Source organism: Embiotoca jacksoni, unplaced genomic scaffold (assembly GCF_022577435.1).
Source record: "Embiotoca jacksoni isolate LCO1_2020_lvr unplaced genomic scaffold, fEmbJac1.0.p SCAF_15, whole genome shotgun sequence".
Classification (NCBI taxonomy): domain Eukaryota; kingdom Metazoa; phylum Chordata; class Actinopteri; family Embiotocidae; genus Embiotoca; species Embiotoca jacksoni.
This window is the reverse complement of record NW_027185285.1, coordinates 11,036,861-11,055,758: the sequence shown is the minus strand read 5'-3', so window position 1 is coordinate 11,055,758 and position 18,898 is coordinate 11,036,861. Positions and strand designations below refer to the sequence as shown.

Below are 18,898 nucleotides of genomic sequence, written 5' to 3'. Positions count from 1 at the left end.
GTAGAGCAGTTGTTTATGTAGAATAATAATAATAACGCAGAATAATAATAATTCCTTACATTACAATGGAGCTTTCACACCATTCGGTGCTCCAATGACAAACACATTGGTTCCACATCAATTTTCACATATAATCCCATTGGTTTCATGTGTAATCCGATGGTTTTCACATAGGACAAGGTTGGGGTTTCCCATGAGAATAGACATGGGTGTCTCTCAGCACATGTGGGACCTCCTTCAAGACTGTTGGAAAAGCTCCAGGTGATGAACTTATTTAGCTCGTCCAAAGAATGAAGAGTGTGTGAAGCTGTTATCAAAGCAAAATCGGGCTACTATACTGAAGAATATCAAATTTAAAACATATTTTTTACTTTCACTGTTATTCCACACGTGTTATTTCATCACTTCAGTCGTTAAACAATGTAGAAAATGGTCAAAATAATTGGGTTATGTGTTGCTGCACAATCAAATTCTTAATTAAAATCTTACCTTTGCTCTTGGTCTCAGATGGTCCAGACGTGACTTCAGTTGAAATCTCCATTTCTTCTTCTGCAGGTTTTTTTTAAAAATAACAGTAAATTGACTGAGAATCTTGCAATATATTCAATAAATAAAATTAATATCTAACTTTTCTTTCTTAAATTTATTTCTTGCAAAGACATAATATCACCCCTTTCAGGCCAGAATGAACGAATTTGAAAGATCTTAGTCTTTTTGTTTGCTGAACCACAGGAGGTATGTAACAATTAAGGTATTTAACTGATTAATAGGGTTTTTTTTCATCATTGGGCTTCATGTTCATCTGTGGTTAGTGGTTTTATCAAGTCCTAATGAAATAAAAAAAAAAATAGGTCATTTGTCAATGTAAGCCAAAAAGAAAAATACTATTTGAGATGTATTTACACGGGTCTGGGCAGAAGTACATTAAATTGAGTCACAGCGCCGCCTGCTGTTGTAGAGGGCAAATTACTCAAAACATTTGTGAGAAGATACTCAATACAATGATGAAAGTAAAATTGTGCCAGAAGTCATGAGATGTTTTTGTTTTTTTATACATATAAGACATGGTACATTTCTTTCTTAAGTACGGTCTATTAGAATATGATGTGTATTTGTTTGATTCATACTTTTTGTATTATCAATAAAAGCATTAGTTTGTTTAACGTGTTTTAACTATATTGTGTTTGTTAGTGAATCGTAAGGGAATTTTTTTTGAATATGTTTTGTCTGTTAAGTTTTGCCAGGAATTTAGCTCCAACGATTTGTGTTTGGAAAACCCAAAGGTTAAGGGTTGAAATAACCTCATTTCTAATGCATCAAAGCTTCGATGTATTAGAAATAAAAGTTACAAAATTATAATCTCACCTGTCCCAACTCTTTCTTCTTTGTAGGAGTTGTGGTCCAGGTGTTCTTTCTGATCTTTATTTTGAACACACATCAGTCTACTGTAGCTCTGGTGATCGTTTTCAGAGACCATGACGTCAATTTTTTCCAACAAAGATACGATCTCTTTTTCATCCGTCATAGTTCTTGTACATGTGTGGTATCTTTTTTCAGCAAAACTGCTATTAGCTTTCAGGTCTGCCAGGGCACCTTCACATTTTTCATTTGACTCATGAGTTACAACTGTCATTACATAAGAGAGAAATCCTCTCCCAAAAGTTTTTTCTAACAACTGCACTCTTGATTTGTAATGACTGTTGTGCCGTCCATATGGTACCAGTAAGAGAAAGGCATGAATTCCCTGATTTAATGGGACTCTGTCAATGTTTGGATGACCAAGCATGTTAATGACAGAGATGTGCCGACCACACAAATCATACAGTTTGGCTGAAAATTGTTCCACATTTCTTTGCTCGTCATGGTCAAGTAAGATGTTTTTTGTTCCGATCTCTATGGAATTTCTGTCACCAGTTAACAAAAGCGTGAGCTCAGGGATCACTGAAACAAACAAAACAACATCAGTAGATTAAACATTAAAATGTCAATGTTAAAGTGGTGCAGAGATTGCAGAAATGAACAAATGAAATATAATCCATAAAATCCATGTTAGTGTTCTTAATTAAAATATTACCTGTGTTATTGCTAGCAGCTGAAGCTGACTTGGTGACTGAGTGTTGAGGTTCATGGGGGTCTTCTACTGGATCACACTCCATCTTATCGGCTCTTCATGTTTGCAGTCATAAAACAAAGTAATTCACAAAAATGAAACAATATTTCAAAACTGCAAATTCACATCACCATTCAAATTATTTGATAAAATAACAAAAAGTATATCTAACACATAAAATGTTTTGATTTCACACACACACACACACACACACACACACACACACACACACACACACACACACACACACACACACACACACACACGTTCAAAGCTCCACATGTGTGCAGCTGTCCTAACTAGTCTTTGCTTTTCCTTTCCCACACACACACACACATATGCACATACACACACTCGCACACGAGGTGTGTGAAAATTAGTTGTGTTGAGTTGGAATGATGTTGTCTAACAAAATGTGCCACAGAATTGGCCGATAATTTATATATTATGTAAAATAAAATATCAAACCAGACCGTTTCAGATTCATAAATTTGAATTGGTTTCAAAACATTTTTTTTTTACAAAACTATGGCAGGTACCAGACAGTGATGTTCCATCAAGAAATTTCCTTTGATCTCATTTATCCTAAAAATAATACACAATTTTGGCTTCTTTTTTACTCAAAAATACATTATAATTTTAGAAGAAAGGAGGTCTAATGAGGAATAATTTAAAATAGAAAGTGTAAAACCAGTGTCAGTGAGTTGGAATGAAGTTGGCTGACGAGGTCTGACACAAAAATGTGTGATAAATTTTCCATTATGCACTAATGCACTAAAAAACAGACCGGGTCAGTTTTGACAACAGGAGGACAACAGGTGTGACTATTTGCTGGCATCGGAAAATATGAAATGGTTTAAAAAACAAATTCGGACTAAAATATGACAGACACCAGTCTGTGATAATCCATTAAGAAATTAATTAAATAAAAATAATTACCAATTTTCACTTTTTGTTTCCTCAAAAATGAGTACAAATTTAATTAAAATGAGATTTATTGACCATAAATAATAATTTAAAAAAAAATGTGTAAAACCAGTGTCAATAAGTTGGAATCAAGTTGGATGAAGAGGTTTGAAAAAAAAAAAAATTGGATACATTTTTCATTATAGGACTACGCACCTTTAGTTTGAGAGCTAATTTGACCCAGACGAATGCAGCTCTCTATTGTCCGCAAAGAAAACACGAAGGTTACGATTTTATTGATAGTGGTGAAATGTTGCAAACATAATCTGAAAAGTTGTTGACTTTTCCTCTTTTTTTTTCTGTCTATTCCACGTGAGGAGACGCAACAGGACAATGTGACAAAGTCCATATGAAACATGTGCAGTGTATTTAAGAGCATTTGGCAGAAAAGGTCAAGGAAAGTTTTCTGTTTACTTGCATTGACACACCCCATTTAGACAACCAGAGCTCAAGCAAAAGTTGTACTTCTTAGAGTCTTGCTGTTAAATCATCATTTTCTAAGAGAAGGGGAGTGTCCCTGCATGACGTGTTTTTCCTGTTCACCACAAGTCACACGAAACTAAAATAAATGGATCATTAAATAGGCAGAACAAAGTAAATGTGTGTGCGTGCACTAAAAGAACATCCTCCAAAGAAGTCAAAGCAGCCAAGACTTAGAGGAAATATCAAAGTAGGAAAATGAGGTTGGTAAAAAATAAAAGAGGACACTTTCAGATACTGTACATGAACAGATTTAGCAGATTTAAGTCTGTAAGCGAAAACACAACAAAATTATTATATAAACTTACCATTTGATGCGTATTTCTTCAGCTCTGCCTGTTTTTGCAAATGTGGCTGCAGTATCACAAATCCCCCCAGTCCGCCTCCGATATATATAGAGAGCAGAGACCGTTAGATAACTAACTGTACTTCACAAACCCCTCCTATATGCCTTTAACAGATCTGATGTCATGTGATAGGTATAAGCAGCTGCAAAACTCTGCCTGCACATTACTTATAAATCAGTGATGTTAAAACTGAAAGTGAAACTTTGAGAACTCTGTTTCCCGGAGGCCTCGTGATTTACAAGAAAACAGAGAATAGGCCTATTGAAAACATCCAAACAAGCACATACCACTGTAAGCCCTGACCAGTCTGCGATGCAGCAGCTGCGGAGAGTTTGATTACAAATACCTTCCAAATATCTACCAGGAAACCATTCATATTTAACTCGTGTTAGTCCAAAAAAGGAAGAGGGATTGATATGGTTTCAAGGTTTTAGTTTCAATTTCAACTGGTCCTGATGAATGTTTTAAAGTAAAACCAAAAACCTGAGATTTAGTTCCTCTTTCCTTTTATGGAGCCTTTTCACTGAACTGTGCTGCTAATAACCCTCCAGTTATTGTTATGTTGGTCAAAACCAGTGGTGCAAGATATTCAACAAATGTAAATAAACAAAGTCTTAAGTTAAAGCACACACACACACACACACACACACACACACACACACACACACACACACACACACACACACACACACACACACACCATCCTGCTGTCACATAAAAAAGATTGACCAGTAAAAGTTTGCATTAGCCTGACTGACATCAGATTTTTAAGTTAGGTCATGATTGGAATCTTAAAAAATACCATTTGCATTTGCAAAATTACTATACACCGTTATATAATTACCTGCATATACATGTCAAATAAATGTTCCCAGCAAAGCTGAGTAGCTCAGTTCAGAGTTTGACCGGTTGATTAATGTACAGATAGAAAATACTGTCGTTACACTTTTTCACATCAGGTCACGTTGTATCTGTCCACACTGTTGTACAAAGTAAGTACAGAGAGCAAAATATGCCAGTATTTCTGTTTCATGCCACTTTATACTCTCCTCTACTCATGTATCCATCCATTATCTATACTTTTTCCTGAACAGACTCACAGGAAGTCTGGAGCCTATCCCTGCTGACTTTGGGTGAAGGCGATGTAAACCCTGGACAGGTGTCCAGTCCATCACAGGGCCAACACAGACAAAAACAGACAACCATTCCCATTCACACCTACAGCCAACTTAGAATCACCAATTAACCTAAAATGCGCGTCTGGAAGCCGAAGTACCCGAAGAAAACCAGCGCAGGCACAGTGAGAACATAAACTCCACTCAAAAAGGCTCCAACTGAGCAGCAGGTTCAAACCCAAACATAAAATCCATAATAATATATCAAAATAGGGATTGCGGAAACTAAGTACCTTAAAATAAAGGCTGTTGTATGATGATGATGAAAAAAAAAACTTTTTACATGTTGTCAAAGAAAAGGGAACATTGATTACACAGAATCAGACTTTAAATGCTTGATCAGTTAACCATCCAAGGCTTTTATACAGTAACTAAATTTGAAAAACTGTTATTCAGTTATTTACTGGAAATTATTAAAGAATACAATATAGAAATTATGTGTAGGGCGAGAAAGTCCTTTTCCCATTCTTGCTTCAAGAGACTGAGGTCCTGGACTTGTGTTTGTAAGTGTATCATTGTTCTTTTATGTGACTGCTTGCAAACTCTTTCTTCAGCTTGAGGAATTTTCACTCTTTAAGTTCTGAGATATTTCAAACCATTCTCCTTCCCAAGGCTTCAGATACTGCAGTTTTGTCCAAGCTGTTGGGATACGCACAAGGTGCCTTTTGGTGTTGGCACCGTGACAACCTGGCACGAAGAAGGAGATGCCCTTCATTACCCTCCCTTTTTGTTGGAGGTTGGAGTGGCAGGTAGGATACAGAGAGACTCTGGTGGGTGGAGGGAGGGAAAAAATAAAGACTGACTGCAAACCAGTCGTGTTCCAGTTTACATCCAAGTCTCTCTAGACTATAATATAAGTAGTGAAGACTGAAAGAATCATTATAGGTGTTAACAAGCTTAGCCAAGAAAACTGGATGACAGAAGACAGTGGTTCAAATCTGGATGTTGTTTAAGGAGCTAAAAGTTCTAAAACGTAGATGCTTCAACCAAAAGCACAGAAGATCTTTAATCACCACAGGGGATGAGATTAGTGTTATTAATTCAGTATCTGACCAAATGTGAAACATGATCACAATCTTCCCTTCTGTTCCTGTGTCATGGTGTTGAATATTATTATGATGTCACAGTGAAGTCAACCTTTGACCTTGTGGCTATAAAATACCGTTACTTCATAATTTGAGTCTATTAGACACTGGTTTGGTTTAAACTGGCACATGAGTTCATGACCATAAATTCTTGAGCCCAAGTGCCAACATTAGTGCCAAAGTTTGAAGAAATTCACTCAAGGCATTTCTCAGATATCACAATGACTAGAACTGGATGCAGGAATGCGAGAGATGTGAGGTCACAGTGACGCTAATCACTGACCATTGATCACCAACATCTAGTTCATCCTCAAATTCAAGTGAATGTTTGTGCCAAGTTTGAAAAAATTCCCTGAAGGTTTTCTTCAAATATCGGGACCGACAGATGAATATACGGCATGTATGTATGAAAAGACGGATGGACAACCGGAAGACATAATGCCTCCAGCGTCACCAGTGAGGAAACATAAAAATATCATGTTTAATTTATTGAGTTATGGCCTTTTCTGAATTCACAAAACAAGACAAACATCTTGGTACATTTCAAACATAAATTCTCACAATTCTTTGTAAGTGTAACTGTGCCAAAAGACCCGTGGAGAGAATGAACTTGTCTATGGTGATGATCGCTACAAGAACTAATTAGATAAGCTATTAAGACCCAGCTTCACCAATACAACATAAATGATACATTTTTAAATGCATTTTCCGATCAAATATTTGTCCAACTTTTTATTGAATGAACTGTATTTACAGTGTTGTTACGATGTCACCACACACTAAAGGCAATATTTATGGTTAACTGACAGAAAAGTATTTCACCTTAAGTTACTGTGTTGTTCCGTTTTGATTGTGGCCCATTTTTCCTGATCATTGTGTCGTAGCTCAAGAGGACATCTGCTGATACTCTAACTCTCATAGTTCCAAAACAATTGAACTTTTTCACATTTTTTGAAGATAAATATTCAAGAGACCCAAGCCCATTCATAATAATATCATTTGATCCAATGCATAGCTTATTAGATGGTAGTATAAATCATTAACCAAAAAGTGTCCCATTTTAGCTGACTTCTCTATATTTAAATAGCCCACCTCTTGGCAGAGTAGGTTGTTTAAACATGTAACAGTGGCACTCTGGCTGCTCCTCACAGCTTGTTTAGTGATCCAAAAGGAAATAATCTCATTTACAAAACCAGTTTAAAAGCAACGATTAAACTGTGCGCTGCTCTGAATTGAATGTGATTGATGATGCTGATTGAGTCACATTGTAAATCCTATCACTGAATCTCTTGTGTCTCACATTATAAATAAGCTAAAGTTCAGAGTCACACTCTTTACGTTTTGTCTCCCTGGAGGAAACACTCTGCCGGTGTTTAAACACCATCTTCGGACATCATTTATCAGCTCCAGCACTGTTCATCAGCACCAAATATGAGTATGGTAAGTTAAATTATAGATGTTGGACAGAGATCTTTACTGAACTTTACTGAATTATTTTAAGGTGATGCCTCTTATGATTAATAGCATTTTATGATTAAATTGTTTGAAACTGTGTCTCAGCAACTTGAACTGAAGAATGTGGATCTGAAACCTGGAGATAAGCTGAAAATAAAAGGGGTAGTTCTGCATGATGCTGAGAGGTAAGCTAACCAAACACATTACTCTTATTTTATATTAGCTACGTAACCAAATGAATAAAAAAAAGACATCTAATCAGTTATTTCTACAGTAATAAAAAAAAAAAGAAAATGTAGAAAAATGTGGACTTTCACTTTTACATGATGATATGTAAGAGAATGAATCCGTGTGATGTTCCTAACTCTGTAAACACTTGATGTTATGAGTGCAGTTGTATGACCTCTGATCCACTCAGATTCCAGATCGATCTCGGCTGTGATGCAGACGACCTGGCTCTGCACTTTAACCCTCGTTTCCATGACGACGCCGATGGAGCTGTCCTCATGTGCAACTCAAAGAGTGATGGTTGTTGGGGCGATGAGAAACAAGAAATACACAACCCCCTACAGAGGGGCAGTGATGTCAAGGTGAGAGAATCTAGGCAAAGAAACTGAAGATATGCATGTTGTCAAAAGTGTTATAAAAAGGCTTGGATATGATTTTTTTTTTTTTTTATATTAAAAATCAATCACGCAATATAATCATTTTCTTACTCACTTCTGGTTATTTGTTGCCATTCAGATAGTTCGGGTTGAGTTTGGGTTTCTGTCGTAAAGTTTTACTTATTACCATCTCATCTATTTTAGATTGTGTTTAAGATGGCTGGAGACGTGTTTGAAGTGGAGCTTCCTGATGGACAGGAAGTCCAGTTTCCGAACCGTGTTGGAATGGACGTCATCAGCTACATCCGAGTCACAGGGGACTTCAAACTGACGGGCTTCAAGATCTGCTGAGAGACACAACGTCTGTGACACATGTATGCTGAGTTTAACAGTGTGATTATAGATAAGACTTTGACACGTGGCCAGTGATTGTAAGAAATATGAATCATGAAGAGATGTCGATCCTCCGTACTTAGAAAATGTATCTTTAATTAAAATATACTGTTGACGAAAATAATATTAAATGTTGTCACAAGTTGTCTCTATGTTGTTTTGACAAAGTTTGCCGTCGATAATAGTGGTTTAGTCGTGTTAGAAACGTATCTGTCCACAATGGAGTCCTTCTAGCTCCTGGATAAACCTTGTACCAAAATGGCGGCCTTACTATCCACCATCAATTCTAAGAATGTGATGAAAGAGTGTGTTTGTGTTTTCACTAAACAAAAGCGGTTTGACCAAAGCTGAGTTATCTGTATAATAATGGTTTCTATTATGATCATTGTCAAGTATCTATTGAATTTTAACACTGATTAGTCTGATGGGTCAACTAGAAGAAGAAGTCTTCAGCTGACTTGCTCACATGAAGCTCTCGTTGTTTTAAAGGTTTGAAGAATGGGTTTGCAGCTTTACCAGATTTTACAATATGCCAATGATATGTATGATATTTGTACAGTCAGATGTGATACCGCATATAAGTGTTTTCTTCTGTTTTTTATTGATACAATGAAAAGCCCCACACATTGAAAAAAACAGAGTAAGGCATACATGTTTTGTGGTGTAAACTAATACATTTTCAGAAATGCAAAGAAACCTGGTCCCTCGGTGGATATGAAGTAGTGATTTTTATTGAATCATTATTGCTGTGAATAACACGAGAGGTCAACATCGTGACGAGAACAAGCTGTAGTCATACAACTGTCCTTGTGTGCATTAAAACTCAACTTCAGCTGGTGAGAATATAATATAATTACAGGCTGATTAAAATGAGATTAACAGATTACAGTTGAAATACTTCAGTAACATAAAATATGCTTGTTACAGTATGTCTGCTACTTTCTTTGTCAATTCAACTTTAAATGAAGATACTTCAACATACAAAAAAAAAACAATATTTGCTCGACTAATTCTTAAATCAGTTCAAACAGATTAAAACAAAGAATTATATCTCACACCATACAAAAAAAATCAGTAATTTGTAATCACGTCTCTTGAACACAGAATATAAACTCTTTTTATGCTCATGTAGCTTTAAATTGTACATATTTTGATTAAATTAAATTTAACATCCATCCTCACATGCAAAAACTTCATAAATCCACTTTCTTCATCCTTAAAAATAAACAACAAACAACAGATTGCTGCTCCTTAATGAAAACCTTGGTGAAGTACTTCGTCAATGACACATATCATCTTCAATTTGATGACTCCCTTCATTCTCTATATGACCATTGTTCCAGTGTGCTCCTGTTTCTCTGTCGTTCATTTGAATAATGTGAAGATGATTCTGTACATCAGTCAACCCTGTATTTTGTAATGATTTACTGACTGTCTACATTTGATGATAAAATCAGTAAAAGTATATGAGTGCTGTTTATAGGATTTTAATTTCTGAATAATCACGTAAAAAGAAATTGTGATTTTCAGCAGTTGTTCCGGTGTCGACTCACTACAGTAACAGTCTACTCTGAGTACGATTCATCCAGACTTTCAATCGCTTGTTGTTTAGTGTGTGTTCTCCACTGACTGGGAATTTTTCCTCTGCCCTTGAATTTCCGACCATAGTAATTTTCCAGTTCTTGTTGAAATCGACACAAAAACCATGTCCAATATGTCAGCTTGGACTCATCAGGGGTAATTCTCCAGTTAGCAAACCTTGGTCCAGCAGTACGGTACTGCTTGAAAGGAACGGAGACTTCTGACACTCCATCAGGGTAAAAACTGTTATCACTTGAAACATTTGTTGTGCAGAAGTTAACGGACATTTCCACTGTGTTTCTGTAGTGCCAACCCTTGACTGAGGCTGATCGATGGAAGGGGACGTTGTGGTCATCAGGGCTGTGATCTTCCAGGGTGTTTGTGCACACAGCTCCACAGAATGGACACGTTACCCAGCAGCATCTACACAGCTGATCGATGAGGATCTGATCAGGTTGCAGCCTAAAGTCCTTCATCTTATCCAGGGAGAGGCGGCTCATCTCTGTTTTGATGGGTACAAGGCCTTTCTCTATCTCTTCTTTAAGAAAGTCAAAATTGTTTATGTCACGGAAATTTTGACAAGAAATGGTGTCAAGTGTCAGCTTGTCTTTTAGCACACTAGAAAATTGCGCCATCCACATGTCTGTTCCTCCTTTTTGGGTTTTGACTTCCTGTGTTGCAGTAAATAAAGCTTGACTGACAAGCTCACTGATGTCGTCCACATTTTTCTTGAGTATGTTCTGTGCTTTATGACTCTGTTCTCTGAACATGTACTTGTGTACTTCATCTTTTATAAAATTCTCTGCTTGACTTCTTGGATCTCGGATGTAGGTGATGAAACTCTTGAAGTCCTCTTTCTCTGCAAGTGACTTCAACACATGTTTCTCCAAGTTCAACCTGTTCCCACTGAATGCTGGGAAACTACACCTCATCTCTCCAGCGAGATCAATAGCAGTCTTGTTACAGACAGCCTGCACAGCGGACACCTTCAGATTTTCACAGATCATTTCTCCAAAAACGACAGCAGATGAGTTTCCTTTCCAGAAGCTTCTAAAAATGCTGTAACACTGATCTTTCTTGCTTTCTAAATAAGTCAGTGCATCGTTGTTCTTTCTGTATGTCTCGTGAGACTGGGAAAGCCATCTTCCTGCCCTGTCAAAAACATACAGCGAGAGATCAACTGTAAACTCCTTCCTCAGTGTGTATGGCTTTTGTGATTCAAAATCTGTCACCTTCGTTTGAACATTTTGGGCCATTTCTAGCAAGTAAGTTGATCTGCAGCCTCTTGTTGCTACAGGTTTGGTCTGAATTTCTTCGAGGGATTGTTGTTCAACTTGACTGATGAAGGATCGGATCTGTTCATGTTGTTCATGTGAGAAGTCACGGTTCCCTTTCTGTTGGGTTGTTGGGACAATTGTTATCTTTTGTTTAAAATAATTGAATGCACGTTTGAATACATTTGTTCCTTGTTTGCCAGTGTACTTGTTTTCCTTTTTACTCTCATGAGACTGGTGTCTCTCCTCAGAGAGATCTCGCTGTGTCTTTTGGTTCACATAATCAGAGTAGTGCCCCAGTTTTGACAAGACTTGGTATCTGTTACTGTCTTTGCATCCCTTTATAAGACCCCACTCAAAACCAAGCTCATTGAGGACACGTTTGTGATCTTCCTCCAGGTTGATGTCCTCAATGGGTTTTATACCTGCAGATAATTCCCTGACCAACTCCCCCCAAACAGTGTTGAACTGACTTTTAAGTTCCTCCTCTTTTGCTTTGTCTTTTAACCTATGAGCGAGCTCTTTGCTCTTCTGCAGCAGCTTGTTCTCAAAATCGGTCTTCTTATCATCTAGCTCTTTACAAGCTTTCTTCTGCTGGATAACTTCATCCAGTGTTTTTTTCACTCCTTTCACCTGTTCCTCGTGAAACTCCTTGATTTTCTGTTCAAATCGGCCTCTCCATTGAACCAGCATGTCTTTGTCTCTCTTATCCTCAAAGTAGAGATTCATATCCTTTTTGATTTTTTCAAATGTTTTGCTCATTTCTGTAAAGAGATAACTGTTCTCAACCCTGTCCAGTTTTCCATTTTCTATTCTGGTATAAAGCTGGTTCTCAATGGTCAGCATGTTGCTCCTCAGGGTCCAGGTCCATGTCGCGTACTGGACCTCAAGTTTTCTGTACACTGCAATTTCCAGTGTGTTTTTGAAGCTGAAAACGAATTGTTCGTTCATCAGGGCGTTCCACAGGTCCTGAATTTTGCTTTTAAAATATGAGAGCGTGATCCCGGATGACTGTGAAGCCTTGGAGAGGATGATGTGCTTCAGTTCTTGGACATTCTCACTGTAACGTGGATTTGGAGGAGCCATCGGTGGACTTCCCTGCCAAAGGTGGGAAAAGTATTTCACATCTTTTTGAACATCAAATGCAATGACGTCACTGAAGCACTTGACATCACATTGCTCCTCTTTGGCAGCTAGTTGAGTCATGTCATCCAGTTTTTCTTGCAGGCGTCTCTTTCCATCCATGTTTTTCTCTGCAGCTCCAATATCTGAAACGTTCTGGTGAACAAACACACAACTCGGAGAAAGTTTAACTTTCTTCATCCTCATGAAAGCCTGAACAACAATCTGCAGGACATCTTGCATCTCAGCTGGATTCTCACCAAAGATGTTGATCAGTGTCATGTTTCCCAGGCCAACAACAAATGTTGACAGTTCATTGTCGTGGTGAGTGGTGGTGTTACTGGCCAACTCAAGAGCTCGCAGTCCTTCAGTGTCCACCACTAGGAAATAGTCAAACTTCAAGTCGTTCCTGATTTCCTCTGACACCTTGATCAGCTGCATAAAGGCACCCTTGGTGCACCTGCCAGCACTCACTGCAAACTGCAACCCAAACATGGCATTCAGCATTGTTGACTTTCCACTGCTTTGTACGCCCAAAACTGACAACACAAAAACTGTCTGGTCGCCAAGTTTCCTGATGACCTCCTCCAGAACACTAGAGATCCAAGTTAAAGGCGCGTAACCTGCATCACCATCCATCAGCTCCATCGGGTGTCCTGATATCATCAGATCTGCAGCCAGCTCAGGGTATTTTGACCAGTCGGTCTGCCTGTTGTGTGTTTGTTTCTTTTGAGATTTATGGGCTTCATAGATTTGTCCCATTTCTCTAAAGATGTGCTCCAAGCCAAACGTTGCTGACTGTAGTTCTTTTGATATTTGTTCAAGCTCATTTTGTTTGCTGTCTAACAGAGGAGATTTTTCATGTTTCCTCTTCAGAGCCAAGACTTCAGACCACTTTTCATCATATCTTTGTAGAATTGAAGCGAGGTCATCTGTGGAGAGGGCATCTATTAAGATCTGCATCCATTTCAGGAAGTACTCTTTGTCTGTTGATGGCAGAGACAAGAGGCTTTCAGTGAATGACTTCATCAGTTCGGTGTGGGAAACAGAGCATTGTTCTTGTCGTATTTGCGTCAGTGCCTGTTCCTTCTGACTTTTCTCCTTCTCAATGTTTCCTTGGAGGTGATACAGTTCTTTCTTTATTCTGCACCACTCATGCCACAGATTGCCTTGACAAGGGAGAAAGTTATCTTTGATCTTTGAGATGTCCATCCCCTGAAGCAAATTCAATATTTTCATTGCTGCAGATTTCCCCTTTTGGCAGACTGGGTCATCTTCATCCACTCTGACTCCAGAGACCTTGGACATAGATTCAAGCTGGAATGATGTGTGTGGTCCAGACAAAGTCTTTTTAATAATCATTTTCAGTTCTTCAGCAACATCTGACTGGCTTCTTTCTTTTAGACCCACAATGTATTTCCCTGGTTTCTTCTCAACTCCACCACAATCCTTATCAGCAACGAGAATAATGAGAGGCTTTGTAGACTTGTGAAGGGCTGAGAGGACTGCAGTGTTTTTCTGTGTTCTTGTCAGAGTTGGCACAAAAACAACATTGACTGAAGATTTATCGATCAGTATTTCACGCTGTTTTTCAGTCGTTAGAGCATCACCGTGAAGATTACAGAAGGCAATGCAGTCGGTGAAGGAGTCATTGGGGTTTCCAGCAGGGAAGTACCAGGCAATCTCTGCGACACCATCCATCAAATGGCGAGATTTGGTGCTACCTTTACAGTTTCTGTGGAAGAAGGTACTGTGAGTGTCATTGATCAAAGAGTTCATGAGATGAGATTTAGACTGAGACAGTGAACCCAGGCGGAAAAATGACACCATGGGTGTTTCAGCTTTGCAGATTGGCATACTCTTCATGGTGATGGTGTCTTTATCCTTGATTTCAGTTACCTTCCATGTTTTTATTATTTGTCTCAATGTCCAAAGAGGACACTCAATATCCATTGTGACTGGGTCAGGAACGAGCAAAGGTAAGGCGTACTGACACTGTGACAACTTTTTAATCATGTCCTGCTTGAGAAAGCTGTCTGAGCAGTGAAATACTGCCATTTGAACATCCATTGGATGCGCATGGGTCTGTTTTGATTGATCAGAGTCTTCATCTGTGTTAAAAAATTCATCTGAGTCACTATCATCTGTGTCAGTGCTGTCAGACACCGGAGCAGACTGTGGATGGCTGACCTCAGGACTCTCCTGTTTTACAAGGATATGTCTAGCTCTGTAGTCTAACGCCAATAACTTCTGAAGAAAAGTATAGGCTAGTTCTTGCTCACACGTGTCATTGCTCGGTTTCACAGGTGGACCTATTTTAAGAAAGTCAGCTGGTGACAGCTTCTGTTGAAGTTTGTCTTGAAGGTGAAGTCTGCTGAGCAGTGTTTCAATTTCTTTCTCCACATCGACGGTACCTGCAGAACAGCAATGATATTCCAGATTACCAGAGGGACAGATATTTTTTTTTTTTTTACCGCTTTCATCAACATAGAACAGGGGTGTCCAAACTTTTTTCACTGAGGACCAAATACTGAAAAATATACGAAAGGCTGGGCCACTATTAAAGTTAACAAAATCAATCAAATGTAGATAAATTATGCTTAATAATTGAATATGCTTAAATAAAAAAACAGCCTCCATCACAACTTTCCATTAACAGGTTTTCGTTCATTTTGTTACAAAAAGGGTTAACAGCTCATTCTCAAAACAGCTGCCTCAGATTGCTTTTTAGTTAGGATGGTGATCCCCCTTCACAGCCCTGAATAAAGAGGGAAAAATAAGTGAACAAGGGGATGGGTATAATTAAGTTAGTTATGCAAATAAGTTATTGGGGTTGTTAACACATCAACTAACATTTGTTAGAAAATGTTATCAACTTTAATTGACTGAATTTATTCAGTAATTGGGCTTTTCAACACATGAATACTGTGTAATATATTTTTAACTCGCATATAGGGGAGTCGAGAACAGCTTGATATTGTAGCGGTGTTTCCCAGAATGCCCAGCGTTCGTTCGAACGTTCATAGTAGGCACCATGAGTGACATGAGTTGGGCATTAATGGAAGTACCTCTGATTTGTGTTCAGTGCACATGAAAGTCAATGTAATGTTTTGAGACAAATAGTGAGCAGGTCCTGCAGTAATGGAGTGTGCTGAATTTTAGTATCTGGGCTAAAATAAAGTTCTTCTGTCCTCATCTACTGGCTGGTCAATCCCTGGCCTGTTACATTATCGTTCTCAATTACAGGAAAGTCTTGGAAACGCTGACTGAACTCGTTCACAAGAGATTTGATCACAGACACTAATTCCCCCTTTTAGCAGGAAGTTTGCACATTTTATTGCGGGCAACGCGGGGATGTGCGCAGCATTGCAGTTGCGTAGTTGTCTCGAAGAGACAAAGCTTCGCACATCCATTTTAACAGCCTCGCCTTCACTCTCCTGCACCTTGTCCCGCAGCATTGAGGCCATTCCTTTGTGCTCACCTGTCATGGCAGGAAACCCGTACGTTGTAACGCCACAATTTAACCACTTTAAGTTCCATATTATCAATTGCATCTGACGCAGCTTTGAAAATGTCCTTACCCGTTGTTGTGCCCTTTAGACTCCTAAGATCAAGCAGCTCCTCCGTAATGCGAAAGTTATCGTTCATTCATGTGTGGGCCATATTCCATTATATTTTTAGAATTTGCTGCGGCCCAATTAAAAATCGACCACGGGCACAGTTGACCCGCGGGCCGTAGTTTGGACACCCCAGATTTAGAACAATAACGAAAACACCCAATTATAAAATAACAGCATGAAACTGAGTAATGAATGAAAATGTATGAACAAACCTAAATTTGTTTCACATTGACTCAAAGTAGCCGGTGTTTATCTTGCTGACAGCTTTACACTACTAATGGAAGTGTCTTAACCAGCTTCATTAGTTTGTCACCTGGAAGAATTTTCAGTTAACAGCTGAACCTTTTCAAAAGTTTACTGGTGAAATATTTGATCTTAAAGAGTTTGAGATCATCACTTACGTAGTGCAAAAGTTTTGTTCGTAAACAGCAAAATAAACCTGCTCAACTACTGTACTAATCCATATTCATATTATGGCAAGAACCGCTCAACTAACCCATAAACAAAATCACGAGCCATGTTTTCCACATGAGACACGTGATCACATGTAGGACACGTTATGTAGCAAAATATAACATGGGAAAACTATGTGGGAAGATTTTTCCCCACGTTGTTATATGTGGTACTATGTGGAAAACATGTCATCACATGTAATGTGTCACAAATACTGCAACTTTTCACCAACATATTCTCAACAAGTACAATAACATGAGCAACAAGCAGTGATATGCAAACCCTCGTATGCTAAATGTTGATGAGCCAGCGGGTCCGTGGAGGTTAACATGTCTGATTTATGTGCAAAGTTTCATGAGGTTTGAAGCATTCCTGGACCTTATACATCAACTTCCTGTGTCTAGGTGAAAAATCTAACTTTGCCGCATCACCCTGGCGACTCCCTTTCGCAAAAAAGCTGACTTCTCAATATATCATCATCAATGTTTTAAGGTTATTCTGACCTGATTTGATGTTGATGTGATCAACTACCTCGATGAAGGACGGGAAAGTATGAAATATTTATTTTCCAGTTGCCAGCTGGGGGCGTTATGACTGAGCAAATATTACCATACAGGTGTCTTCAGGGCGGGACTGTTATCAAACATGAAATGTTTGAGGAAGATCAGAATATGTACATATTGTTCCATACACGGGCACACCGTTCGCCGAAAACAAATTCTTTTGATAACTTTTCATCTCCCAGGTGTTAAGACAGGACAGACAAAATGCAAATTGGTCCGACAAAATCTGTAGTAGGAGTTCGTTAAAATACAACAGGTGGAAATCGACAAAAATGGCGACTAAATTCAAAATGGTGGACTTCCTGTTAAGTTGAGGTCATGGTGCCAGGAGACTTTCTTGTACATCACCATGTGATACACATTTCCACCGAATTTTGTGCATGTCGGTGAAACTAGGTGCCGGGGGCGCTAGCAAGCCATTTGGATACATCCACTCGCACAACACATATCAGATGTATTGTCTCACCACGCTGGATGGATGTGTGATGGAGGTTTCAAGCATCTTTTGACCGTCAACGTCAACTTCCTGTGTCATGGCGGAACGTAAAAGTTTGATGCATTGCTATGACGACGCCCTTCGACAAAAACGCATTCACTTCTCGATATATCATTATCAACATCTTAACACTATTCAGACCTGATTTGACATGGATCTGATCAACCAGCTCGACATAGCATGTGAAGGTTTAAAAAGTGACATTTCCTGTTGCCACCAGGGGGCACTATCACTATGACCAAAAATTACCATGCACATGTGTTCAGGCCCGGACTGTTATCATACCTGTAAAGTTTGGAGAAGGTCCGTCCATGTACACAACATTTACAGCCATTGAGACCCTCAAAATGGCCGCCACACCACCAGTTGACGAAAACAACTTCTTTTAACAACTTACTTTTAACATTTTGCCACGCCAACTCGCTTTCATGAGTTTTGGAGAGCAGTTGTTTACGTAGCATAATAATAATAACGCGGAATAATAATAATTCCTTACATTTCAATGGAGCTTTCACGCCATTCGGTGCTCCAATGACAAACACAAAGGTTCCATAATATTCTCATTACCTCTTCATCTGATTAATCTGCTCTGTTTTGTAGTAAACACAGTGAACTGCTTTCCTGCCTTCATAGTGTGTCTGCATTTGAGCTCACTACTCTAGAGCTTAACAGGGTTTCGCATGTAATCCAACGGGTTTCCCATTGATAACTGTATGTGTTTCACAGGGGAATACACATTGGTTCCATATCAGTTTTCACGTATAATCCCATTGATTTCATGCGTAATCCGATGGTTTTCACATAGGACAAGGTTGGGGTTTCCCATGAGAATAGACATGGGTGTCCTCCTTCAAGATTGTTGGAAAAGCTCCAGGTGATGAGCTTATTTAGTTCCTCCAAAGAATGAAGAGTGTGCGAAGCTGTTATCAAAGCAAAATCGGGCTACTATGCTGAAAAATATCAAATTTAAAATGTATTATTTACTTTCACTATGTATTCCTTACGTGTTATTTCATCGCTTCAGTAGTTAAACAATGTAGAAAATGGTCAAAATAATTGGGTTATGTGTTGCTGCACAATTCAATTCTTAATTAACATCTTACCTTTGCACTTGGTTTCAGATGGTCCAGACGTGACTTCAGTTGAAATCTCTATTTCTTCTTCTGCAGGTTT

At 38.6% G+C, this 18,898-nt stretch overlaps 3 protein-coding genes across 9 annotated transcripts in view; 1 reads left to right on the top strand and 2 right to left on the bottom strand.

Annotated features, from left to right (window-relative positions):
- The window catches only part of LOC138198242 (interferon-induced very large GTPase 1-like), a 39,968-nt gene extending 36,029 nt beyond the window's left edge, over positions 1-3,939 (bottom strand). For 2 of the 4 annotated variants that reach the window (XM_069149547.1, XM_069149549.1), the window contains exons 1-5: positions 3,865-3,939; positions 3,233-3,274; positions 2,075-2,166; positions 1,366-1,941; positions 490-549 (exon numbers count right to left, since the gene is read on the bottom strand). In XM_069149547.1, the coding sequence (XP_069005648.1) occupies positions 490-549; positions 1,366-1,941; positions 2,075-2,156 (718 nt within the window). In that variant the 5' untranslated portion in view covers positions 2,157-2,166; positions 3,233-3,274; positions 3,865-3,939. Of the gene's footprint in view, positions 1-489; positions 550-1,365; positions 1,942-2,074; positions 2,771-3,232; positions 3,275-3,864 lie in introns of those variants that run through there. The other 2 variants (XM_069149550.1, XM_069149548.1) reach the window with 2 other exon arrangements.
- Positions 3,940-7,582: 3,643 nt separating this feature from the next.
- LOC138198244 (galectin-2-like) lies at positions 7,583-9,326 on the top strand. The gene is made up of 4 exons (XM_069149556.1): positions 7,583-7,603; positions 7,724-7,803; positions 8,037-8,208; positions 8,428-9,326. Exons 1-4 carry the CDS (start codon positions 7,595-7,597, stop codon positions 8,572-8,574), a joined length of 408 nt encoding a protein of 135 aa, XP_069005657.1. The 5' UTR covers positions 7,583-7,594; the 3' UTR covers positions 8,575-9,326.
- Positions 9,327-9,329: 3 nt separating this feature from the next.
- LOC138198243 (interferon-induced very large GTPase 1-like) overlaps positions 9,330-18,898 on the bottom strand; it is a 28,250-nt gene continuing 18,681 nt past the window's right edge. For 3 of the 4 annotated variants that reach the window (XM_069149554.1, XM_069149552.1, XM_069149553.1), the window contains 2 exons: positions 18,829-18,888; positions 9,330-15,007 (listed from right to left, as the gene is read on the bottom strand). In XM_069149554.1, coding sequence (XP_069005655.1) covers positions 10,182-15,007; positions 18,829-18,888 — 4,886 coding nt within the window. In that variant the 3' untranslated portion in view covers positions 9,330-10,181. The remainder of the gene's footprint in view (positions 15,008-18,828; positions 18,889-18,898) is intronic. The other variant, XM_069149555.1, reaches the window with a different exon arrangement.

Coding starts and splice junctions, on each gene's coding strand:
- LOC138198244 (XM_069149556.1), top strand. Junction 7,804..8,036: donor GTTCTGCATGATGCTGAGAG/GTAAGCTAACCA, acceptor TGATCCACTCAG/ATTCCAGATCGATCTCGGCT. Junction 8,209..8,427: donor AGAGGGGCAGTGATGTCAAG/GTGAGAGAATCT, acceptor CATCTATTTTAG/ATTGTGTTTAAGATGGCTGG.